The sequence below is a fragment of the Vespa velutina genome, chromosome 15 (assembly GCF_912470025.1).
Source record: "Vespa velutina chromosome 15, iVesVel2.1, whole genome shotgun sequence".
Taxonomy (NCBI): domain Eukaryota; kingdom Metazoa; phylum Arthropoda; class Insecta; order Hymenoptera; family Vespidae; genus Vespa; species Vespa velutina.
The window spans coordinates 2,331,969-2,358,216 of NC_062202.1; the positions used below are offsets into that span (position 1 = coordinate 2,331,969).

Sequence of the window (26,248 nt, forward strand, 5' to 3'; positions counted from 1 at the left end):
ATTTCTTTCCTTTTTTTCTTTTTTTTTACGATATTATACATTGCAAATTTCTAATGTATAATAAAAAATATTTATCTATATTAATATACATGCATAGATAAATTTGTAATTTGTAGTTGACATACTATAGTACATATATATATATATATATATATATATATATATCACAGATATTTTTAAAAGTCAAAATTGTTGAATTTTCTATGAAATTAAAAGAAAGAAATGTGGATTTATTTGAATGAATAAAGTAAGAAATAATTAAAAATAAATTAAGGGGAAAATTTAATTAGGCTCATTTAAACGGGTATAACCATGATTAAAAATGATTGACCGTGAAAACACGTGGCGAGGTCAGAGAACGATTGTGATTGGCTCATCAGTTTCCCCTACGCAAGCTCAAACTTCTTCAGCGCGCGTCTCTTCTCCGATCCACCTCGATGAATCCAGTCGACGTTCGGCAACGCGTCTCTCTTCTTGCCTTTCGCGAACCCTTTGATCATTTCCGTCACGTAAAAGTTAAGAACGATCTATATTCGAGCACGAGCTCGTCTCTTTCAACGATTTCAGTGCGATCTTTTCCAAGTTACATACGTTGATCTCTTCGTCGTCTTCCTCGAGATCACATTTCGATCATAATTATAATATTTACAGAGGGATATTTTTATATTAATTTTTCTAGATAATTTTATGAGGTTTAGATTGAAAAGAAAAAAAAAAAATATATATATATATACATATATATAGGTATATAGATATTTTTAATACATTTAATTGTATATTTAAGTGATCCATAGAATGAATCAATGAAAAATTTACGATGATTTTTGTCATGTAAAAATTTTTATTTATATTCGTTCTTCTGATTGATCAACTTACTGAATAGATCTATAAATCGATTGAATTTTTTTTTTTTTTTTTTTTTCTTCATTTCATTGATGAAACGAGTCAAAATGTTATTAATTAAGATTTGTATCATTAGACAAATTTTCTTAATTACAATCGAGAAAAATTAAAGTAGAAAACGATTGATCAATTTTGATAAAATCAAATAACATTCGAATAATTTTGATGATATTTTTTACGATATAATGAGATCAACGAACGATTTTTAGACGATTTAACTTTAACGTTGTGATTAGAATTATAAAAATCGATCGATCGACTTTGTACGAAAATCTTCGAATAAACTTCATTAACATTTTCTACGATAGAACGAATCAATGAGAATGATCTTTTAATAATTACGATAAATTAGAAATTGCTTCCAATAGTTATCTATTAATTCGATAACGTTTAAATTTTCACTGGAGCTTAACGTGAATATAAAAAGAAAGAAGAAAGGAAAAAAAAGAAAAAAATAAGAAAAAAAAAAGAAAAAAAAAAGCAAAGGGAAAAAAAAGAGAAATGAAAAAAAGAAAAGGAACAAGAAAATGAAATAATAAATTGTCCGATAAAATGGTTGACATCATCTCATGAGACGGGAGATGATCGCGTAAAACGTTTCCTAGTCACGGATCGTTTCTTTTTCGCAATATTTCGTTGGTAAAGCAAATCAAATACATGGACAACGGTATAGGTCGTAAGCACAAAACAGCTTTTCATTTACTTTTTTCATCTCCTTCCTTCCTTCCTTCCTTCCTTCCTTTCTTATTTCCTTAACGCTCAAGATCCACGCGTGTCCTTTTTCTGATCCTCCTTTTTCTCTCATTCTCCTGTTTGCCTAGCTTTTATCATAATGCATGACCATCCGAGCATAAGAAAACGAGAAACTTGTCACAAAAAAAAAAAAGAAAAAAAACACGCGTGCTCGCACACACACATACCCACACAGAGTCTCAAGCTATCATACATTCTACGATAATATTTATGTTATTTCTTGAGACAGAAATAATAAATGAAATGTATACATACATATATATATATATATATATATATATATATATATATATATATATATGTATGTATGGATACATTCTCCATTGTATTATATTACAAATAATATTTCGCATAAAATTAAATCAATTTAACATTTTCTTTGTCATATCTCAAACGACAAATTGGATACATGATATAACATTTTTAGATTATAATTACGTATATGAGCTTACGATAATTATTTCTCCTTTTTTTTTTTTCTCGTAATAATTAAATAAAAAATTCGACGATATATCTATACGTATAAATAATTTCAAAGTTAAGCTCGATTTCAGAGATATTAATACTAATTCACGAGATGATACGTTGAAAATTATCAAAAAGAAAGAAAGAAAATAAAGAAAAAGAAAGAGAGTAATGTTGAAATGAAAAGATCAATGTAACAATATTAGCTATATAATAAATATTAAGGGGTTGACTTTTTGTATAAGAAATTTTCTTCGTAAAAGAAAATATCAGAATTTGTATAAGAAAATGTTCTTCGTAAAAGAAAATATCAGAATCGTGAATGAAAAAGTGTTTACTGAAAATAACGTAACGTCATTGACGTTATAGGGGTAGAACGAAATAACATTAGAATATCGGAATTGAAGATCTCGAGGAGGAGATCGACAGGAAAGATCGACGAAAACGAACGATGTGTCACAAGAAAGAGGATTGTCACGAGGGATGAAGGCTCGTGAACGTGCCCGAAAGGATGTCGTCGTCCTGCAAAGTCCCGCTTATGAGGATAGCGGGCTTGCTACTTCCGGTGAACTCGGTGAACAATCATTTTCAGGAGAGTGCGAGGGTATTGCGTGTTTGCCCGCTCGCGACGAGGTCAAAGGGATCGACGGTGACCCTAATCGCGATCCCAGGTCCGATATAATCATTGATATCCTTATCGTTTAATTCGATACTTCAATTCGGTTCATGGCAATGTACAAAATCTAGAAATTGAATTCGATTTGAATGATATTCGATGAAAATTAAATAATAATCTAGCTCAAAATAATCGATATATTCTACGAAAGAAAGGAAAAGAAAAGAAAAGAAAAGAAATAAAACATATTTTAAACAACACAAGATTTTATTTTGATTTTTAAATGATATCTCGTTTCGATATATTACATTTTTTTTAATATATTAGAAGAAGAAAAATAAAAAAAAAATAAAATAAAATAAAATACAATGCTTTTTATTAGATTTTACAAATAAAATTGAATTTCATAATGTACTTTATTAAATAATAATGATACAAATGCTTTATAAAAATAATTGTATCATATTATATTTGCAATACTTTTTGGAAGGAAAAAAAAGCAGCAAAAAAGAAGCAAAAAAGAAGCAAAAAAAAAAAAAAGAATTATAATATTACTATTATTATCCATCCATAGAATGTGAAACGTCAAACGAGCCGACAAATATCTCGTTAGAATTCAAAAGACATCTTCGAAACGTGTCGGTCGAGTTTCGAAAGAATTATGTTAATCGTCTAGCACGGGGTTTTATCTGTAAACGCATTATATATTCGCTCTCGTTACGATGAAAAGAAAGTCCACGTCGTTATGATAACGAAGTGGTCGCGTGTAAACGAGAATTCGCAATGTTTTTCGTTTCCCTTCGTCGTGAGAGTTATTTTTTGTTGAACATATGTAAATATATGTATATGTATATATATATATATGTATATATATATATATATATATATATATATATATATATCAGGTATACTATAAGACAACATTACTATCCTGAGAGTGGTTGGGGTTGGGTCATCGTCGTGACCGGCGTAATGGTGCAAATTCTCGCTACGGGAATTCATGGTGCCGTTGGTGTCTGGTTGATACTCGATGGAACAAAACGATTTCGACAGCCCTTACTTAACGTAGGTAGGTTTATCCCTTGGAGATCTTGAGTATGCAAAATTGAGAAAAATTTTTTCATTTAAAATCAAACATTCCATAAAATCATGAATATGTAATGTATTGTATTAAATATGAATAATTCTTATGTTATTTAACTAAAAAAAAAAAAAAAAAAAAAAAAAAAAACAAAGAAGGAAAAACATTTCTTAATCAATAATATTTACTCGTAATTAATATCGCGCCTTTAAGTATGCAACACTTAATATCTTATCGAATAAATTTGATAAAATATTCGATCTCAATCAACAAGAAACTTTTTTTTTTTTTTTTTCAAGCCCCTGCATATATATTACTCTTTATTACGTCCATGTATATGCGTGTTGCCTATCGTAAGGGGCTTATAAAAAAAAATTTTCTTACTAATAGACGACACACGATATCGCAATTATCAATGGAATACAAAGTGTTATCTATTTACTCAATTATCATTGTCGGACAAAATATTTCGTGTCAAATATATGTTCAATCATTATAAAAATACATATATCCTGTATAATGATTTGTAAAAAAAAAAAAAAAAAAAAAAAAAATGAAGAAGAAAAAAAAATATGAAATATGAATTTGAAAGTAATATCTAAAAACGAAACAAAAAAAGATATTGATTACAGATTAGACTTAATTCGCAAAGTGAAAGATCAAAACTTTCCCATGGAGGTGAAGTTCACAGTCGAGGAAAGTGATGTTAAAAGTCCTTCTCCTAAGGAGATTAAACTATTCTTATTCTCTTTCTCTCTCTCTCTCTCTCTCTCTCTCTCTCTCTCTCTCTCTCTCTCTCTCTGTCTCTCTCTCTGTCTGTGTCACGAGTAAACTAAAGAGATTCCTTGTGAACTCTTACGAAAGTTGGTGTCCTGTTACTACTAGTTGGCACGAGAAACGTTCTGAGAAGATCGGTTCATTGACCCACACACGTAGAAATTCTCGAAGAAGCACAAGCACTCTCCCTCTCATCCAGCTTAGCTTTAAGCAAGCAAACCAAAGTATTTTCTCTCTCTCTCTCTCTCTCTCCTTCTCTCTTTCTCCTTCCCTGTTTCTCTATATCTTTTCTCTCTTCTCATTCCTTCAAGAAGAAAATGAAAAGGAAAAGAGAATGAAACTCTCTTAGAATTTCCGATAAAGGATTTTGATTCTGACCAATGGAAATGGACAAAGAGAGGTGGTAGAGGAAGAGAACATTTTGTTTTGGACGCTTTTCTACAAATACTTATGGAGCGTAGCTTGAATCTCAGTTCAACCCCCCCCCCCCTCCCCCACCTTCCATACTCTCTCTCTCTCTTTTTTCTCTGTAACATATCTTCCCTTCGATAAACTTCTCTTTCCTACTTTAAACCATTATATCTCCCGACAGGATCGAAGTATAGCGAAATTCTTTTCTTTCTTTTTCTCCTCTCTTCTCTTCACGTCTCTTCACTCTTCAACCCTCTTGAATGGTTGAATCTTAGTAAGGAGTTTGGTAAAAGAAATGCAAATGCGTTTTGTGATAGAAGTCCGATAGAATAAAAGAGAACATATTCTCGATATGATATCTTCATGGTTCGCCAAGTTTTTCGGTTTCTTTCTCTGTTCCTTTGTCTTTATAAGTATTTCTTTATTTTTGTCTCTCTGTCTATCTGTCTTTCTCTCAAACACACACACACACACACACACATATACTTTGTCATATACATATCTTTTATTTTTCAATTTTATAGAAATAATATTATCATAAGTTTTCATAGATAAAAGATATAAGAGAGATTTTCATTGTCATATTTTTGACACATTTACTTTTATCAGAAACGTGTAATTTCTTCTATCTAAAATCGATCCTCATAAAAAAAAAAAAAAAAATAAATTAATAAATAAAATAAATGAAAGTAAAAATAAAAGAAACATGATTTAATATTTACGATTGTTTCGAGCGAAGAATAAAAATCGATCTTGAAGTTGAAAAGAAAGAAAGGAAGAAAAGAAAAAAGAAAAGAGAATACGAGTCGAACGAGTATCCTAATCTTACCATTAAGAATACGAACGCGTAGGTGAACGCGTATTAGAAATAAGAAAGAGATAAAGAGAGAGAGAGAGAAAGAGAGAGAGAGAGAGAGAGAGAGTGACTGAGAAAGAGAGAGAAAGAGGATCGTTAGACACACCGGCCTCCGAAACGGAAACGATATAGCAAATGGAAAACTTCGAAGCAAGTTGGCCAACAAGTCGACATAAAGATCGAAGTTATTTGAAATTTTGTGTAGGCATACACGAATACACGTAGAAACACGTGCTCTTCTTGTATATGTCTGACATTTTTATTGTCCATCGTATATCGTTCACATTGCTTTTACGCATGTACATTAGAATTTATCATTGACACGAGAACGTAGATCATGGGACTGTTTGCTCGTTTGTTATGATCGATTTACGATTTGTTTTCTTTTTTTTTTTTTTTTTTTTTTCTCCTTCGATTTAACTTTAGTAACCAATCGTGAGAGATTCTATCGAGATAATAATTCCAAGTTTCTCGTATGTGTAATGTTTATGTATGCGTGTTTGTATATCATTATTATACGTACTAATACACATAGAACTATATGTAGATCAACAACGTTGAATCAATTTTGACTTGTACGTCTAGCAAATTCTTCCAATATTTTTGGATTTGTATTCTTTTGGTAAATAGACCAACTCAATACATATGTAATACGATGACAGGGAAATATCAAAAGTATTCTAAGAGTTGAACATCCGAATGATGTATTTTACATCGGGAACTTCAAAGAAGATACTCGAAAACATCTGTAAATCATCGAATTTTCTTCAAACTTTCTTATGACAAACACTTTGCGTTTATTTATTTATTTTTATTATTCTTTTTTTATTTCATCATCATCATCATCATCATCATTATTATTATTATTATTATTATTATTATGAAGTTGTTTTATCTCGTATGTAAGAAAAAAAAAAAGGAAAAGAAAAAAGGAAAAAAAAGGAGAGAGAAGAAAAAATGATTCGTAGATAATGATTAATTAATTAATATCTAGTACTTATCAGATTTATAATCGAATTAATTTTCTCTCGTCGTAGGATGGTTAGGTGCTATGTCCACTGGTGTAGCCTTGCTGGTGTCACCCGTTACTATAGCCTTTTGTAGAAGAAAAAGCACCAGAGTTACGGCCGTTTTGGGTGGCCTCGTTACGGCACTCGGTTGCCTCTTCACGTCCTTCGCCTCGCAATTTCATCAATTGTTCTTCAGTTATGGTACCATGGTGGGTGAGTGAGTAAAAGAATCATATCCTAAATTAAGTTGAAAAGAAGTTTCAATTAAAATTAATCAACCTGACAGTAAATAAGATTGATATTTATTTATTTATACAATTTCAATTGATCAAAGTCTTATTACTATTACTATTATTATTATTATTATTATTATTATTATTATTATTATTATTATTATTATTATTATTATTATTATTTAACAAGAACGATTGTACTTAAAAAAAAAAAAAAAAAAAAAAAAAAAAAAAAACAGAGAGAGACAAAAGAAAGAAAGATTTACGAAACTTCTTCGACGATCTTTCTATTTATTCATTTATTTATTTATTTATTTATTTATTTATTTACTGTTTTTTTTTTCTTTTTTTTTTCTTTCTTTATTAATTGGAACATTAACAGGAATAGGTGTGAGTATGACAAGAGATTGCAGTACGCTAATGGTAGCACAATATTTCAAACGAAGAAGAGAACTCGTTGAGATATTCATCGTCTCTGGAAGTGGTTTGGGTATAGCAGTCATGTCGGCCTTTATAAAAGGTGCCATTAGGTGAATTTACTTTTTTTTATATATATATATATATACATAAATATATATAAAAAAAAAAAAAGAAAGAAAAGAATTAATAAAACTTTTCTAAATAATAAACAAAGAGTAAAATATAATGATCGTATTTACAGCAAAATAGGATGGCGATTGGGTCTTCAAGCGGTTACCGGTGTCGTTTTTCTCACCTTCATATTAGGAACATTTTATCGAAGCGCTTCTTTATATCATCCTCAACGTCGAGCAATATTACATTTGAAGAATCAAAAGAGAAAGATCAAGGACAAGAATAAAACGGACGATAGACCGGCGTTTTTTGATTTTAGCACCCTCAAAAGTAAAACCGTTAGGATATTATTGGTTTCAACGGGGATATCGGCTTTTGGAATAAACACGCCGATTTTTTATCTGGTTAAAATAAATATTACGAGATATTATAATATCGTTTTATTACGTTATTTAAGTTTTACGATAAAACTGATGATGATATCGATTGATTTTTTTTTTTTTTTTTTTTTTTATAATACGTAGGCGCATCAAGCGGAGGAAGAGGGCCTTGGGGACACCGTTGTCTTGCTTCAAGCTTATCTCGGATTGGCTTGGACACTTGGCTGCGTGGCCTTCGGTCTTTTGGTCGTTCATCGGAACGTCGAGTGCAGAATTGCAAGGCAGTATCTCACACAGGCTGCTGTCTTCGTATGCGGGCTTTGCATCCTTGCTCTCACTGCTGTTCAAGGAAATTATCATGGATATGTTATGTTCACATGGATTTACGGTATATCATTGAGAATATTCTACTTCGTTTTCTTATTATTATTATCTCTTTTCTTTCCCTTTTTTTTTCTTTTTTTTTTTCTTTTCCTTTTTTTCATTCGAGACTTTCAACAAGATAAACGAAAAAAAGCTTTTTTACAAATTTATCGTAAATTTACTTAAAATCCTCTCTTTATTTATTTATTTATTTATTTATTTCTTGTACACGAAGTTAAATAACTTCGATCGAATGACCGGAGTTACCTTTTTTTCTTTCTTTTCTTCTTTTGCAGAACAGTGAATAAAATTCATTATTATCATTGATGATTTTTCCATTTGTTATACGTATAATAATATCGACCGATTTCGAATCGATTTACGAGCAATAATATGGTAATTTTCTTCTTTCAGGGATCTTTTGTGGTGGCTATCATTACAGTCTGAAAATGTATACGTACGAAAGGGTAAGAGCAAGGAATTTTGCCAGAACTTGGGGCTTCGTTCAATGCTCTCAGGCGATACCGATCGCCATTGGTGTGCCAATATCTGGTAATAATTAAAATTAACGAAAACGAGTCAAGTTCCATATCGATAATATTTATTATTATCCGAATTTAAACAATACAAATGACTTTAATCCTTTCTAATCGATCTGATATATATATATATATATATATATATATATATATATGCATATATATGAATGTATATCAAATGTGTTTATATATAATTTTTTATTAACTTATTTTTTTAGGATATATAAATGTTGGTTGTGGTGGTAAAGCAGGTTACTACTTTAGCTCGACTTGCGTTTTAGTCGGCAGTTTCACTCTATTCTTCATAGATCTCCATAGGCGAAATTTGTCGAAACACAAACATACCAGAGCAAATGGTAGCAAGCATTTATGTGTTCTTGGTAATTGTCCTCAACAACGGAGACCGTCCTTTAGTCAGGAACCCGAAAACGATGGGACACATGTGGCAGCTGCTGGTGCAGCTGCTGCTGCCCTTGTTCTTGGAGCTGAACTTGGACCAGCACCTGGTAAAAACATCTCAATTAAAAAAATAAAAAAAAAAAAATATATATATATATATATACACATATATCGTACATAATTTCTTTAGTTGCAAAGAAAAAAAAAAATAACAAACAAACAAAAGTCATATTTGATAATTAAAAGAATTTATTTCTAATATTCACTTGACGTAGTTCTTCGACATAGTTAATATAATATAAGAGATAATACTATTTTGTTTTGTTTTGTTTTTTTTTTTCGTTCTTATTTATTTATTTATTTATTTTTTTTTTTTTTCTTTTTCTTCGTATCATATTCAGGTGACATAATAGACGCATTAGGAGCAGAGAAGCCCGAACTGACGTGTATTTCCGAGGAGGGTATAGCCGATATGGATCTACCAGATAATCTTCTCGATGATCTCGATTATATCGGTGATTGTATAACCTCGTGCAACAAGGTTGAGAACTACCTCATGCTCTCAGAATTTGAAAATAATCTGATCGCCGAGATGCCGATTATTATGGACCGGCGAGGTCGCAGATGGTCCTTGGCACGATCCAAGGCCGGTCAAACGACTGTTTGTGGTCAACAAACGATTGGAACTAATGCAGTGGCAGGAAACTCATCGATTCAGGAGGAAGATTCGAACGAAACGAACGCCGTCAAGTGGCACCTTGGGAGTCAGCCTACCAACGCTAATAGTCGAACGATTACGGTCATTGACGAAGCGAGTACGTAATTTCAAGGGCGAAAGGGTTTCTCGCGTTCGACGTTAACAGAAAAAAAAAAGAAAAAAAAAAGAAGAAGAAGAAAAAGAAAGAAAGAAAGAAAGAAAGAAAGAGATGAAGTAGAAGAAAAAGTTATCCTGAAAAGGAAAAAGATAATTTAGTAATAACGAGAAAGGAACGAATTTTTTGTATGAGACAATTTCGATTCGTTGATGATGATGATGATGATGATGATGATGATGATGATGATAGTGGTGGTGATGGTGGTCGCGAAAGAAGTATAATCTACTCGAGACGAAGAGACAAAGAAAAATTAAAAAACAATGAGAAGAAACAACAATAACAAAAATGACAAACATATAAGAAAAGAGAAAAAAAAGAAGAATGGTGATAATTTTTTTAAACAAAATCGTAACAATCCGACCGCGGCACTGCCTTTCCGATGTAAACATACGATAAATCGATGATTTTTTCTCCTCTTATTGAATACGTTTTTACGTTAATAAATTTAATATTAAGCGATAAAAAGAAAGAAAAAAGAGAAAGAGAGAGAGAGAGGGAGAGAGAGAGAGAGAGATAGAGATAGAGAGAAGAAATAAAGAAAGTGATCGTAAACGTTGATCGTCTCGAAAAAAAAATATCCAATCGCGACGTTCGAATTCGCGACGTAATTAAGGACAATAACGTCGGCTATCGGCGAGAGAGGAACCACGGAAACACGCTCCGTCCATCATGGATTAAAAAAAAAAAAAAAAAAAAAAAGAAAAAAATAAGAAGAAAGAAAGAAAGAAAGAAAAAAGAAAATAAATCGACTCCTGTCGACGTACACATTACTACTTCTTTGGTTTTTAAAAATTACATCAAGATTTTTGAAAACTTATTAATAGATCTTACGAAATAACGCTTAATACGTAGGCACGCTAGCTAAAGATTTTTAAACTAGTCTACGCGATCGAAAGATCTATGCGAATATTGAAATAATACGATATATATATAATTATAAAAAAAATATAGAATATAATATGTTCTAATAATAAAAAAAAAAAAAAAAAAACGTGATTATATATTATTATTATATTATTATTATGCAAAATGTGTTGCAAAATGTAACGTACACTTTAGTAATGAACAATTCAAGAGATAATAATATAGGTATGTATCTATTTATTTATCGCAATATTTATGATTAGAATGTACATATATATATATATATAAAAATATATATATTACATACATACAATATAAAATATAAAAATATAGGTGCCATGTATGTAAACGATTATTATATACGTATGCGAGTACAATTCAGCGTTCAAGGCTGTTAAGATCATTCGGTCTTACTATGATGAATAGCTGAAAAATAGTAGAAAATTTATAGTTACGTAATTATGTGTGTATGCAGGGTGGTTATGCTAAAATTGTCGATATTTCCAAATACGCTTATGCTGTAATCAAGTTCAACGAAAAATACAGGACGATTCGTCGTTAACGTTTGCTAGGTCTCCTTTAAAAAAATAATTATTAATTAAACAGTTATACTGTAGCTGTTCTTAACGTTTGTTATATTGTAAGAAATGTTGAATGGTTCATTCAAAATTTCGGACATTTTTGACGACTTCGATTATCGATATGATCTTCGAGCGCCATCCAACGACAAAACGTCAAAGTTCTTTTAGAAAGCTGCGCCCCTGATAATAGGCTACATTTGTCTAGAAAATATCTATCAAAAATATTAATTTGTAAACAATTTCTGTCCTTTTTTTTTCTTTTCTTTTTCTTTTTCTTTTTGTTTTGTTTCCCTTTTTTTTTTTTTTTATTTTTTCCGTTTTAATTTTTATAATAACAAAATTTTATAACACATTGGGAAAATGTATTGTCATGCAAAATTAACTTTACAAATAAGAAAAAAATAAAACAGGAAAAAAAAAAGAAACAGATAACCATTACAATGTCTAAAAAATAGAAAAACCTTAAGATAAGACCTAGTAAAAATATTTGACCGTATTTGAAAATAAAGTATTTGTATGTATATATCAGGGAGATCTTCAAAAAACTTCAAACACTGTATTAATTATTAACATTGGTTTAGTTATTATAAAAATATCTTTTCACGCTGTAATACAAATCGTTATATATCTTTTTCCCGTTTTTATTTCACATTAAATATACATTAAAATCGTAAGTATACGCGATAACTCGTAGAAAATTTAATTCATTAATTTCAAAATATAAATATCGTACAACGATTTTACAATAAAAGGATCCTTAATAATGGATTTTTAATATATTAAATAATATCTCATCACCAATTCCAAGGACATAAAAGATAATTTATATTTATGACAAAATAATAGTAGCGAATTCTAAATACTCGTAATTTTGTTTAATTACTTTTCGAACATATTTGCTACACAGAAAAACGCTTTTAAAAAATATCTATATCAGACATATTGTTAATTTCACTTGTACAGTTAAGATTGGTTTTAAAGTGAATATGCAAATTTATATAATGAGTTGCGTTCATTTTTAGTTCAAACATTTCTTCTTTTAATACAAAAGAAAACTCGACAAAAAGAAGTTATTCTTTTTTAAGAAAGGAAAAAAAAAAAAAAGGAAAGATCTAATAATCATTTAAGATAAATAATAATATAGTATAGATTCATAATAGTATAGTGGCAGAAGTTAATAATTAGTTTCGACGAGTAACCTCGAAAGAATTCGAAGAAGAAGTATTACAAATCAAAAGAACGATGGAAGTATCAAATTTGTCACCCACACTTAAACATAGAAGGAAATTTGAACGCATCAAAACGATTAATACGAACTATCACGACACATCATTCGTTAATCATAACTCCGATCTATATACAATAAGTAAACTATATGGTTGTATTAATCAGAAAGCTCAGACGTTAACAGACTGTTGTAAAGAGTCCACAGACAAGTGTCTTTTGCAAGAGGAGAAGGATTTTATCGATCCGATCGACGTCTCCAGGTTAGATCATTATTAAACGTTCTTTTTTTTTTTTTTTTTTTTTTTATCGATTCAACTATATTTTCACATCAGCCTTTTTTCCCTTCTTTTTTTTTTTCTTTTTTAATTAATTAATTATTATTATTATTCTTTTTCCTCTTTTCTTTTTTATATTCTTACTATCTCTATTTTATAATAATATTTATAGTATTCAGACGAGCAACATTATTGAGATGAATAAAACTATATTGAAACTTATGCATTATCAGATAACAATCTTAACTCTAATTGCAATATTTGGAACGTAAGTCCAAAAAATTTATTATAAACATAATATCAAAGAAGAAATTCGTAATACATATAGATATATATATATAGCAATATATAATTGTGTTTTTAGATTATTCCTTTGTTTGTATATGGATCACGCAGAATTACGATTCATGTATATATCGGAAACGGCTTATTATTTTCCTGAGACAAGTTTTTTCGCGCAATTTATGAATTTGATCGTATTATTTGGTAAATTAAATAATATTTTATCAATCCATTTATATTTCATTCAATTTTGGGTAATCAATTTATATGTTTTTCTATCGTCAGGAAGTATAGCTGTATTCTTGAGACACTTTGTATTACTTCAATTTATACGAGATAGAGGTGAAAATGTGATAACAAAAAAATTCAGCAATATATCTACTTTATTTGGTTCAATGATGTTAATGGGTATCAATATACTTGGAAATTATCCAATTGTCCAACCTTGCTATGTTATCCATTGTGTTGGTGTATTATTATTTTTTCTTGGTGTCACTGGCTATTCGATTACTCAGGTTAGTATATGTCCTATGGTGTCGCATAATGTTTTAATAAATACTTTTCCAATGTATCTAGACACGAATAGAGATAACAAACAGAGATATAAAGATATTTTATGAATGTTTATTTAAATTTCAATTAAACGTATATCTGTGAATATCCTAAAAAAAAAATATATATATATATATATATATTTTTAGATATTGGATATATTATAGTACTAATATCTTGATTGTTCATTTAAGATCTACATTGAACAACTGACAAAACATCACACCGAATAATTTTTCAATGAGTCACATAAATTTTTATTCTATTCTGTTCTCTCTCTCTCTCTCTCTCTCTCTCTCTCTCTCTCTCTTTCTCTCTCTTCTCTCTTTCTCTCTCTCCTCTCTCTCTTTTTGAACGTTTTCTTTTTCATAGACTAAAATCACTAAAAGGATGATTGGTATTGTCTCCGATTACTATATTTATTACATACGAATTATCGCAACAATAATATTGTTTATATTACTTATATTAATTTTGTTACCTGGTATAATCATATATTTACCATTCAATGGTTAGTAAATAATTTAATCAAATAATAATTCAATTACGAGTTTGACACTATTGACATTTGAATTATATTCGATTTTAGATACGAATTATACAAAATGGACCGAACAAGGTAATAATTGGTTCTTACATAATGTAAGTGTTGTTGCAGAATGGTTGTATGTAATTTTTTGCAGCTTATACATAGTTACTTTCGTATACGAATACGAAGTAATATGTTTCGAGATGTTCAAGATTAAGGTATTATAAATGTCAGATAAACATTTTTTTTTTTTTATACGATATAATGCAGACATTAACACATTAGGATTATACTCTATAAGTGCAAAAAGAACAAGAAAAAAGAAAAAAATCATTATTTCAATTCTTGCATTATTCAATTTATTTACAGATAACTTATTTGGACAAGAGGACGAAGAAAGAATTGAGATCGGAAATCTGAATGTACAAAATAAACGATTATTTTTAGTGATAATCGATCTGATCTCGATAATAATAAATCGATAACAAAATGATATATAATTGTTTAACGATAAACTTTTGCAATCACAATGCAAAATATATTGAAGTTATCCAATTATATCATCGAATGACTTTCGCTATGCGACCTTGAGAAAAAAGACATGTATATATATATATATATATACATTTAATTACATACATACGTCAGAACGGAAATTCTCCGGCGGTTAGTTCGCCTTTTTCGACCATCTCCGGATAGATAAATATAATATGATAACAATAAACGCATACTACTGACATGATAATAATATGATGATAATAATGTGATGCTGAAATATTAATTAATAATTAATCGTCATTCGACGTTCCACGAATTTCGTGTCTCTCTCAAATAATTGAAAACAAAATCGTAACAAGTGTATGATGAAAAAAAGAAAAAAAACAAAAAAGAAGAAAAACGAGTAAAAATAAAAATACTAATAATAATAATAATAATAATAATAATAATAATAATAATAATAATAATAATAATAATGATAATATTTTTATTTGCTTAATATAAAGTGCTAATAATAATACGATAATAGAGCGTTTTTTTCTCCTTTGTTTGTATAATACTTCTTAATTTACACATAGTAACTTTTATTATTTCTCTTTTACATACATACGTTATTTTTGTAACATGTATCTTTTGAAGAAAGATTTCTAAAAGATTTCTTTTTAAAAAGATTTCATCATAATATATAACTTGCTTCCTTTTTTATTCTTTCTTTTTCTCTTAATTCTATACTTTCCTTTTTTTTTTTTTTTTAGTTCCTTTCATTTTTTTTTTCTTTTTTTTTTTCTTTTTTTCCTTTTTTCGAACACTATACTACTTCAGAATGTAACATTGACAAGGGAATAGCAATTGAAAGTAAAAGTGTTATTAAATTTGCTGCATTTGAAAAGCGGCTTTAAAACAAATTCCTTTGACAAAATCGATAAATGTGACAGATATAAACTATAATAGGAACATAGGTTGAACATATTTGCTTACGCACAATCTCTTTCTCGCTATTCAAAAAACCGCATACCAAGGAGAGGGAGAAAGAGAGAGAGAGAACGAGAGAGAGAGAGAGAGAGAGAGAGAGAGAGAGAGAGAGAGAGAGAGATGTGTCTTATGTTATTTAGAAACGTAGAAACGTCGTACCGACGGCAACGTAAACGTCAACGACGTGTTTTCTTGGTGGCGCAGCTGCTACGAGCGCCGCGTTTCCTCATCCGACGCATCATCGATCCGCACAGCCGGCCATAACCTCAGTGCGATTTCAACGAGCACGTCACTATTCTCGCGTTTCCTTTTCTTCCACGTCTCTCGAAAACCTTTTCCCCGTCGTCGAATCCTTCAAGTTGGGAAAATAAGGAAAAAAAAAAAAAGAAAAAAATAGATAAGAAACGAAAGAGGAAAAAAAGTTACGAAAAAAAAAAAAAAAAGAAAAGAAGAGAAACCAACAATTTTCGAAGAAACATTTCTATCTTCGTTTTTGTTCGTTAAGTGAGAGTGTGAGAGAGAGAGAGAAAGAGAGAGAGAGAGAGAGAGAGAGGGAAAGAGGGAAGAGAGTAAATTTCATCGATAGAAAGAAACGAAAATATATTTCTATCTTCTTTTTTAAATCCCCTTTATCCCCTACCCCACCCCATCCCACTTTACCCTACGTTCGATCATTGACAATCATCAGGAAGTCAACTGCAGTAATATTCTGGATCACAGTGAGAGGGAAAACGTCTAGAGGAATCTATTGTAATTATATATTCTAAGGTACGTAATATATTGATAATACGTCGATTATTGCATACTTTTAAATATTTCCGCAAAGTTCCTGTACTATTCTTTTTTTTTTCTTTCTTTCTTTTTTTTTTTTTTTGTTTCTTTTCTTTTTCCTTTCGTTTGAACAAATAAAAAGTATAGAATGTCATGTTCGAAAAATCTCATGACCCTCTTCCAAAGGATATTTTCAATTGTTCATGGTGTCTGGCCAACGCCCCCGCGTGAGAAAAATTGCACGTTTCCTGCACTGCAGTTTGTTGACGATGAATTATTTCCTCCGTAATGTATATATATATTATATATATATATATATATATATATATATATATATACACACACACATACATATGTACGTACGTATGTATATATATATATATATACATATAAATATATTCAATTTCGTGATCATGACTAGCGCACGTGTACGAGCCGTCATCGATTAGTGAACTTTTTCAAATAATCCTATGGCATATGTTCTTCTTCCTCATTTGTTATGTCGAGACGGGAAGGAATCCCAGAAAGCGCGGTAATACGATAAAGTATATATACACATATATATATATATATGTGTGTGTGTGTGTGTGTGTGTGTGTAAGAGGGAGGGTCGATGTTACGTTAGGGATGACGTAGAAGGGAATAAAATGACGTTATTCATTCGAGTACTTGCTTGTTTTATATATATATATATATATATATATATATATATATATATATATATATGTATTATCTGTATGTCTCTCTTTATCTTCTATGTACTATTATAGAACTATTATAGAAACAAGAACTATTATAGAAACAAACGTATTTATGCTTATGTCATGAAAAAAAAGATATATATTTATCTATACCATTTGTCTGTCTCTCTTTATTCTTCTACGTGCTATAAACTAGAAAGAAACATGTTCGTGGATATATTATGGAAAAAAAAATTTATGTATATATATATATATATATATATATATATATATATATATATATTACGTATGGATTTTATAAAAAAACTATTAATGATAAATAACATCAATGTACATATCTCTGATATAAGTAAATGAAATAAATATGCATAATAATGATAATGGACAACGTGTTAATCGATATAAATATTCTTAAACGTGTTAGAAAAATGAATTTGTCAATTGACATGATAAAAATAATAATTTTTTAATCCACTTTATAATATATAAATTTATTATAGGCTAAAGATATTAATTATCATTGAAAACTAAATTGCATATTGGAAACGTGCTAATATTTATTATATTCTCTTTTAATTTCTTTCTTTTTCTTTAATTTTTATTGAATTATTTAATTCTCTTAAATGTCTAAACACATTAGACACGTGTAATCAAATGGAACTGTGTATACTACGGTCTAGATTTATCTATTCATGCGTTTACAGAAGATAGATAATGTGAAAGTAGAAGCTGCAACGAATTGATGCAACGTGCATTTAACGATCCGATTTATTTCTAACGATTTCAATATGATCGTTCATTCATACATCTCATAAATGATAAGATTATTATTGATTAAAAGTCTCATTGAGAATATTTTAATTAAAATACTCAAAGTAGATAATTATAATAACGTTCGATATAATCTTTTTTAGAAATATTTTCTTTAGAAAATAATCTTCTTTTCTAATTGATAATTTGACATCAGAAGTATTGAAAAAAAATAAAAAAATAAAGAAAGAGAAAGAGATCTTAATTAATAATCTTATAAATCTTAATTAATAATTACGCAATGAATTACAAAATCGTTTGTTATATTTGTCTTACGTGATAAAAGAAAAAGAAAAGAAGAAAATGAAAATGAAAAAAATAATATAAATAACATAAATAAATAGGAAGGAAAGGAACATTAATGGCAGCTAAATCGGACGTTATATATGATCGATTGCAATACGATTGTGAAGATCGTCGAACGAGTTAATGATCACGATAAAAACGAGACAGCCGGCGAAGAGAAGTGAAAAGAAGAAGAAAAAGAAGAAGAAGAGGAAGAAGGAGGTGGTGGTGGTGGTGGTGGTGGTGGTAGTGGTGGTAATAGTAGTAGTAGTGAAAGAAAAGGAAGAAGCACGAATGATCGTATCTCATCTAGAACGAGCGCATCGGCAGCGCATGCATCGACATACAATTCTCAAAGAAAACAACGCCGATCGTCGACGTTCAACGTCGTCGTCGATAACTAAGAAAGAATCGACGACGAACGGTGGTGGTCCGATACGTTGAAAGAAAAAAGGAACATGGACAAAAACGATTTTCTTGTTAATCTTCATTATTTACCTATCATATTATTCGTTTCCTTGCCGGCGGTGTTCGTTCTCACGTGAGTATTAAATTATTATTTAAAAAAGAAGAAAAAAAAAAAAAAAAAAAAAACCAGAATTATAATAAAAATGAAATAATTTTTCAAAAGAAAACAAATGAACGATCAATTTTCAATTAATTCAATTAATAACGATATAAATATATTAAATAATTAATCCTTATGGAATCTGTTAAAAAAAAAGAAATAAATGATAAAAGATTTATTAAACGCTTTATGATTTATTTAATTTCTAATTTAAATATCATTTGGATATAATAAATACTGATAAGATATTTAATATTCAGATATGTCATAGCTGTATTATCTGATCACGTGGAAGCAGGATTTCCTTATATTTCCGACGTTGCTACCTCAGCACCAGAAAGTTGCATATTTGCTCAATTTATGAACATGATAGCTGCACTCAGTGAGTATTGCATATAAAACTAGATTTTGAAAGTATGTAGGAAAAAGAAAAAAAAAAAAAGGAAAAGAACATGTTATATCATGCTTATTATCAAACGGATATGTAATTTGTTCTGCTTTACTTCCACAGTGTGCCTCGTCATCTATATAAGATACTCTCAAGTGAAGGAATGTACAAGTGCATTTCGTCTTCAGGCATCTCTACCAAGATGGAATTATTGGGCCTTAATTCTTGGCCTAACAACTACTTTAGGTGTTTCGATAGTTGCAAATTTTCAAGAGACATCGGTCATCGTTGTTCACATGATAGGTGCATTTTTATGTTTTGGCGGTGGCACCGCATATTTTTGGACACAGGTAAATATCAATGAATCAAACAATTTTAATAACAAATTATTTCTCATTAATTATACATTTAAATAATTATTAATTATTATTTAAATAATTTAAATTATTATGAATATTTCTATGACATACAATTGTTCATTATTATATTTATGTATTTAAATGTATATTTATATACATATATATTATTAACGAAATTATTATGAAAGTAATTCCCAATATTATTAATTATTTTTAATAAGATATATATTTAAATATATAAATTTATTATCATATGATATAATTATTGAAATTATTGATAATAAATTTTTACGATAGATTAACGTTTCATTCATTAGGCTGTTTGTTCGTTCTACTTGCATCCGCTCGGATGTTCTTTAAGAATGGCCCATCTTCGAACGGCACTATCAACATTTTGCACATTCTGCTTCTTCGTCATATTCATAACCGGAGTCCTAGCTAGTCTGGCATATAAAGGTCAGCTTGAAACATTTATCAAATCTGTTGATTCGAATGTAGAAATAATAAGATTTCGTTCGTCCAATAAAATTTACATTATTAATTAATCTAATTGATAATTAACAATCTTGCCATAGGTACGAATCCTCAAAAATGGTATAAAGGTGACGGTGGTTGGGAACTTCACGTTGCTAGTACTGTCACCGAATGGATCTGTGCAATTGCATTTTGTATTTATATCCTAACATTCACCGATGAATTTAAAGACATTAGGATGAGTCATCCAAAGGTGATATATTTATCATAAATATCAAAGAATTAAAATTAAATGTATAAATTTATCATAGTCCAGTGAGTTATCTCAACATTATTATTTATATTCGTTATGTTGAATCTCACTTGGCTAAATTTTTCCATAAGATATTCTTTGAAAGAAAATCTCTAAAGGCTGATAAAGTTAAAATTTCGTTCCAGATTATATGCAATTTCAACCGTTCAAGATCAAGTAACGAGGTTCTGAACGAAAGTCAGGCTTCTCCGTTATATCAAGAACAAGATAGTCCAACAGTCACCTGATCCCTTAACGGCAGAGGTACCGGTGTCTATGTGAATTTGCTTTCTCATTCGCCAGTAGATACACCTTGTCCTGGATATAGATATCGAGAATACAGGGACGCTCTATTGGATGATGTCGCTCCATTAATAGCAACGACACCGCCTAACGAGAGAAGACCCGATGACCTCTGCCCAGTACAAATACATGTTCACGATTCATCAATAAGAGAACGACGTCGTCAAGGATTGGAGAGAAAAAAGGAATGTGAAGAAAAAACAAACGTTTCTCAAGAAGACGATACTCGTCGTTGGATCGACTTAGATGAGAATGTCCTTGATGGTTATATTCTAATCGATGATGGTTGTGTCGAATCGGCAGTGATTCATGAAGAAAAAAATTTTCCCGATTTCGATGACGTTGACTTTGGCGATGACGCCGATAGTCATGGTAATTATGAATCAAGTATGTTCGCTGAAGGACCATGGATTGGACGAGCTGTCCCTGATCTCGATGTTGGTACTACTTATCCACTTGCCAATAGTCATGGCAATGCTTATCGAGAGTCTAGCAGTCATAACGAATATTCAAGATTGTTTTCTGAAATTTCTGCTAAAAAAGAAGCTGAGGATCGTCGCCGTCGTCAAGAAGATGATAATTATGCTATAGCGAATAGTCACGGCGATCATAATCCATTTGATATTAGAGGACATAGCTGTAGCGGGAGATTAGAAACGGAACGTCTTTTATTATGGAATGCTAAAACTGACGTTAATTATGAAATAGCCAATAGTCATAGTAACTATCGAGTATTTTACGATAGCCAGACGCAACATCAAGGTATTCATCCACACGAATGGCCTATTGAATCTTGGAAAGATAAATTAGAAAAAAATCAAGGTACTAAGGACGAGGGAGAAGATAAAAGTGATAAATCGAAAGATTCAAGAAAATCTTCGGTATCGAAGAAATTAGAAAACGAGTCTGAGGATACTACGTGCGACATCGAACAATGTTTGGTACAGATCGAGGAGAGTCTCTTGAACATCGAACAAAATTTACTTCACGTTCAGGACTTAGATTTACCGGAATTAAGAAATCTACTTTATAAAAGTCCAAGTATCGAGAGAAGCCTTTACGAAATGCAGGATCTTCTTTATACCGATAGTATCGTACCGGTTATAAAAAGAAACAAATCTTTGTCATTAGAATCCGACGAGGATGAGGACGAGGATGAGGAAGAGGATGAAGAAGAGGAAGAGGAGGAAGCTTGGATGGAAGAAAAATTAACAGTAAAGGACGACGATGATGAAGATGGCGACGCGAATCCATGTCCTTTCGGTGGTTCCAATGAAGAATCCTCGGACACCGCTAATCAAGATGAAAATAATCAATCGAAATCGATCGACGATCAAACAAATAACGATTGGGTGAATGAAAACGCTGATCTCAAAAACGAAACATTAGAAACGAATTTAACAAATGATTCGGCCAAAGCTGTGAATTTTGTTTTAAACAGTTTAGGAAAGACACCATCTAGACGTACAGTTCTCGATGAAAATAAAGAAAACATTAGGCTCTGTTGGTCAGAACCCGAAGATCCTACCGTTGATTACAATTTAAATAATTCCTATTTGGAAAAGAAGCTACATTGTCAGGATAAATGTCATACGAGGACGAATTCTCTTGATGAAAATCCATCGTTCAAGGAGACAGAATTGGGAGACAATTATATCAAAAAATCATTAGAAAATATTTTCTTCGAACACAAAAGCAATCGATTGTTAAAAGCTAAGGACAAAGCCAAATCCGATGGTACTTTACAGACACGCCGTGATAGATCAACTTCATCCGGTCGAGGTGAACAAAGTAAAAAGAATAAAGAAAGAAGAAAGAGAAGATTCTCGAACGAAAATCGTTTGATCGGATTTGACGATAAAACCGAAGATTTTCGTAAAAAAATCGAAAGTATGGTCTCCCATCGTAGATCGACTATATCGATACCGGATTATAACAAAAAATCAACTAAAACATCGACGGAATCGATTGATATAGAGAGATCACGTTCACGTGATAGATCGCCGATCAAATCGAAAAGGATATCATTGTCGATGGAAAGAATTCATGAAAAGGATTCGATTGGTGGAAAGGGCTGTGAGAAAAAAAAGAGAAAAAAGGCTTCTGGAAGAACGCAAAATCAATCGGAAAATGCATTGGTACCTAGCAAATTGATATCATTGTCCTTGTCTCTTCTATTGGCAGCACTTTTACAAGCAGTCAGATGTCTCACCGATCTCGTTGAGGATGCCTTTAGATCTGTCAGTTATGATAGAAGTGGCCTGTTGCAATGAAGACTCGTCGATGTACCAAAACTATTCGAAAAATCTCACGAACGACATCTGCAACGGTGTCCCGCCCCTGTCTGATCCCCTTATTAAAAAAAAAAAAAAAAAAAAAAAAAAAAAAAAGAAGAGATAGAAGAAAAAAAAAAGAAAAGAAAAAAGAAAAAAAAATTATAAAATTCCCCGAGGTTTTACTGAAAGCGAGATAAATCAACGTCATCGTTATACTTCTTACTTTCACGTACGTCCGACCATCATCAATTTTCTCAATGGACATTGACAAAGGTGTTGTTGCTGAAATAACAATTTTCGACGATACAACGAATCTATATAGGACCGAATTTGGATTCGAGTGATTAAGTATGAAGTACGAGTGAAATTCGATATTCATGTGTGCCCTCTGATCTTCTAATGAAAAATGCAAGAAAAAAAAGGAAAAAAAAAAGAAAAAAAAATTAAGAGACAAAGAAAAAAGAACATTGCACTATTCTACAACGTTGAGCAATATTTTATTCTATTAACGATCAAATTTTTACTAACATTAATAATAATCCTATGATAAGACGTATATATTTATATATATATATATATATGATTTATTTAATTATTATTTATTAATTTTAAAATAATAATTCGAGTTCTTATAGCGCAATAAAATTATTTTATCTTACCTATGAATATCTTATTATTATTGTAGAATCATTATCATCTCGCTTATCGTTCAGATTAATTTTTATATGGCAACCATAAAGAGAAATAACGAATTATTAATTAATAATTAAATAATTGATTTAACGATAATCATATCGTTTAAAATAAGTGAGCGAAAATTGGATCGTCGATTAAATAAAATATTGTTCAACGCCATTGCTCCATTGCACTTTTCGAGCAACATTTTTACGTTAACAAGATTAATATCGAGAAAGGAATTATAATCGAGAAAGGAAAAAAAAGAAAAAAAGAATCTTAATATTATCGATTCTTATAATCTCGAATATCCAATGAGAAAGTCTAAAGAATCGATTCGTTCACTTTCGAGCGACGAATACGAATATACATATATATATATGCACATAGCTTATTCTTTTCTTTTTTTCTTTCTTTTTTTTTTTCCTTCTTTTTTCTTTATCTCGTATCTCTTTCTCCGTCTTCTTTATCTTTTTTTCCCGTGTTTATTTTTCTTTCTTTTCTTTTTTTCTTTTTTTTTTTTTTTGTTTTTTTTTTTGTTTTCATTATCTACGAGACAAACTTTACCGTCTATGATCGCAATCGTCCCACAGCTACTGCTGCCTTCTGTGATAAACGCTACGCTTTCAAAATCTACGTACACACATTTTTAAGAAAACCTCTACTTCGAAACCGAGTATCGAAATTCATCATGGCATGTAAAGGAAAGTATGTACAATTTTTTTCCTTATATATATATATATATATATATATATATATATACATATATGTATGTATATATATATAAGGATATTTCTTGTATGTACATATATATATATATATATAAAATATATATATATATATATACACATGTGTGCACGTGTGTATGTATGTATGTACGTATGCATGAGTATGGCCTAGATTTGGCTTAGAACGCGAGTGAACCAAGTGCATAGAAAAGTTTCGATTGAGCATTCATCGTGACGAGGAATGTTAGAAAGGTGTTACAAAAGAATAAGGCCTAAGTAGTTTCAATATGGCAGACCGTGAACAAAATTGCAATTCGCGATTTTGAAAAGACTTGTTTAACATGTGTGAACATTCCTTCTCCGTTCTTCCTTTTTCCTCCAATATAAAGATGATAAATAAAACAAGATAGATAGCGAGAGACAGATAAATAGATAGATAGAGAGAGAGAGAGAGAGAGAGAGAGAGAGAAAGTGTGAGAGAGAGAGGGGCAAGGGAGGGAGGGAGATAATGTAAATCAATGAAGAACGATAAAGGACATTAGAAAATGATGATTTATCGTACGAGCGTGATCAGTGATTTAATAATTTCATATATATATATATATATATATATATATATATATATAAAATATAAATATATATGTATGTGTACGTTCTAAAGTGCCTAAATCATCGCGTATAATATACGAGGTGCAGTAACTATATACCTAATTAGTATAAAGTAAAAGAGAGAGGATAAAAAAAAAAAAGAGAGAGAAGGAAAGGAAGAAAAGAACAAAAAAAAGAAAAGGAAAAAAAAGGAAAAAAAAAAGGTAACTAACGCCTACTTAAAGTACTTAAGCTCCAATTTTTTGAAGATGTATCCATTGCCCATAAAACGAAAGGTAACGAAAATATTAAAAGATTAAGTAAAATGAAATAAAATAAAAAAAAGACAAAAAAAAGGAAAAAAAGAAAAATAAAAAGAGAGAGAGAGAGAGAGAGAGAGAGAGATTAAATAAAAATGAATAAACCAAAAAAGTAAGATCATATATGCTTTAGAAATAAGATAGCTAGCTAGGAGATAAGCGAGGAGACAACATTTCTTATGCTAATCGTTCAATGTATAATTTTCTTTTTTTCTATATCTATGTGTGTGTGTGTGTGTGTGTGTATTTGTGCGTGTACGTGTGTGTGTGTGTGTGTGTATGCGTGCGTGCGCGCGCGTGCCTGCGCGTATTTTCTTTTTATTTTCTTTCAGGATAAATTAGATTTAATTAAAGAAGATTCATCCTCGTTTATAGATCAATAACTATTTTGGTTCTATAACATAAAAGATTTTCGTTTGAACTATCACGAAAGTGACGAGAGATTAATACGACGAACAGCTGATACCTATTAATATCCTAAAGATAGTGCCACTAAATTGCAGTCTTTCAGAGAGAGAGAGAGAGAGAGAGAGAGAGAGAGAGAGAGAGAGAGAGAGGGAGAGGGAGATAGTCGAATCTCGATAAGATATGCCATTAAATTCTATATCTTCTTGGGACGACCTTGGAATACCAAAGTGAGTTTAAAGCAGGCAGAATAAGGGTAGAAGAGAGAAAGAAAGAACGAGAGGACGGGCGGGAGGGTGGGAGGGAGGGAGGGAAAGAGAATATGAAAGG

At 30.4% G+C, this 26,248-nt stretch overlaps 3 protein-coding genes across 9 annotated transcripts in view; all 3 read left to right on the forward strand.

Moving 5' to 3' along the window:
• LOC124954555 (monocarboxylate transporter 2-like) overlaps positions 1–12,251 on the forward strand; it is a 47,660-nt gene extending 35,409 nt beyond the window's left edge. For all 4 annotated transcript variants that reach the window (XM_047507677.1, XM_047507680.1, XM_047507678.1 and 1 more), the window contains 7 exons: positions 6,900–7,085; positions 7,488–7,635; positions 7,767–8,043; positions 8,164–8,407; positions 8,797–8,934; positions 9,140–9,427; positions 9,722–12,251. In XM_047507677.1, the coding sequence (XP_047363633.1) occupies positions 6,900–7,085; positions 7,488–7,635; positions 7,767–8,043; positions 8,164–8,407; positions 8,797–8,934; positions 9,140–9,427; positions 9,722–10,143 (1,703 nt within the window). In that variant the 3' untranslated portion in view covers positions 10,144–12,251. The remainder of the gene's footprint in view (positions 1–6,899; positions 7,086–7,487; positions 7,636–7,766; positions 8,044–8,163; positions 8,408–8,796; positions 8,935–9,139; positions 9,428–9,721) is intronic.
• Positions 12,252–12,384: 133 nt separating this feature from the next.
• Positions 12,385–15,422, forward strand: LOC124954558 (DNA damage-regulated autophagy modulator protein 1-like). 4 transcript variants are annotated; one of them, XM_047507685.1, is made up of 7 exons: positions 12,385–13,127; positions 13,315–13,410; positions 13,507–13,628; positions 13,710–13,939; positions 14,349–14,487; positions 14,566–14,723; positions 14,875–15,422. In XM_047507685.1, exons 1-7 carry the CDS (start codon positions 12,883–12,885, stop codon positions 14,923–14,925), a joined length of 1,041 nt encoding a protein of 346 aa, XP_047363641.1. In that variant the 5' UTR covers positions 12,385–12,882; the 3' UTR covers positions 14,926–15,422. The 4 variants fall into 4 exon arrangements, with proteins under 4 accessions (XP_047363641.1, XP_047363643.1, XP_047363642.1 ...); XM_047507687.1 differs by lacking the exon at positions 14,349–14,487 and having other exon boundaries at positions 14,566–14,595; positions 14,660–14,723; XM_047507686.1 differs by lacking the exon at positions 13,315–13,410.
• A 725-nt stretch (positions 15,423–16,147) lies between these two features.
• LOC124954559 (DNA damage-regulated autophagy modulator protein 1-like) lies at positions 16,148–21,146 on the forward strand. The gene is made up of 7 exons (XM_047507689.1): positions 16,148–16,743; positions 18,602–19,083; positions 19,371–19,492; positions 19,622–19,848; positions 20,175–20,313; positions 20,433–20,584; positions 20,770–21,146. The coding sequence occupies exons 2-7, from the start codon at positions 19,001–19,003 to the stop codon at positions 20,869–20,871; spliced, it is 825 nt and encodes a 274-aa protein (XP_047363645.1). The 5' UTR covers positions 16,148–16,743; positions 18,602–19,000; the 3' UTR covers positions 20,872–21,146.
• Positions 21,147–26,248: the final 5,102 nt, after the last annotated feature.

Excerpts from the sequence above, each read along its gene's own strand:
- LOC124954558 (XM_047507685.1), top strand. The coding sequence starts at position 12,883 with ATGGAAGTATCAAATTTGTCACCCACACTTAAACATAGAAGGAAATTT. Across the intron at positions 13,411-13,506 it reads CTAATTGCAATATTTGGAAC|ATTATTCCTTTGTTTGTATA; the intron begins GTAAGTCCAAAA and ends TTGTGTTTTTAG. Across the intron at positions 14,488-14,565 it reads CATATATTTACCATTCAATG|ATACGAATTATACAAAATGG; the intron begins GTTAGTAAATAA and ends ATTCGATTTTAG.
- LOC124954559 (XM_047507689.1), top strand. The coding sequence starts at position 19,001 with ATGGACAAAAACGATTTTCTTGTTAATCTTCATTATTTACCTATCATA. Across the intron at positions 19,084-19,370 it reads CCGGCGGTGTTCGTTCTCAC|ATATGTCATAGCTGTATTAT; the intron begins GTGAGTATTAAA and ends TTTAATATTCAG. Across the intron at positions 20,585-20,769 it reads TTAGGATGAGTCATCCAAAG|ATTATATGCAATTTCAACCG; the intron begins GTGATATATTTA and ends ATTTCGTTCCAG.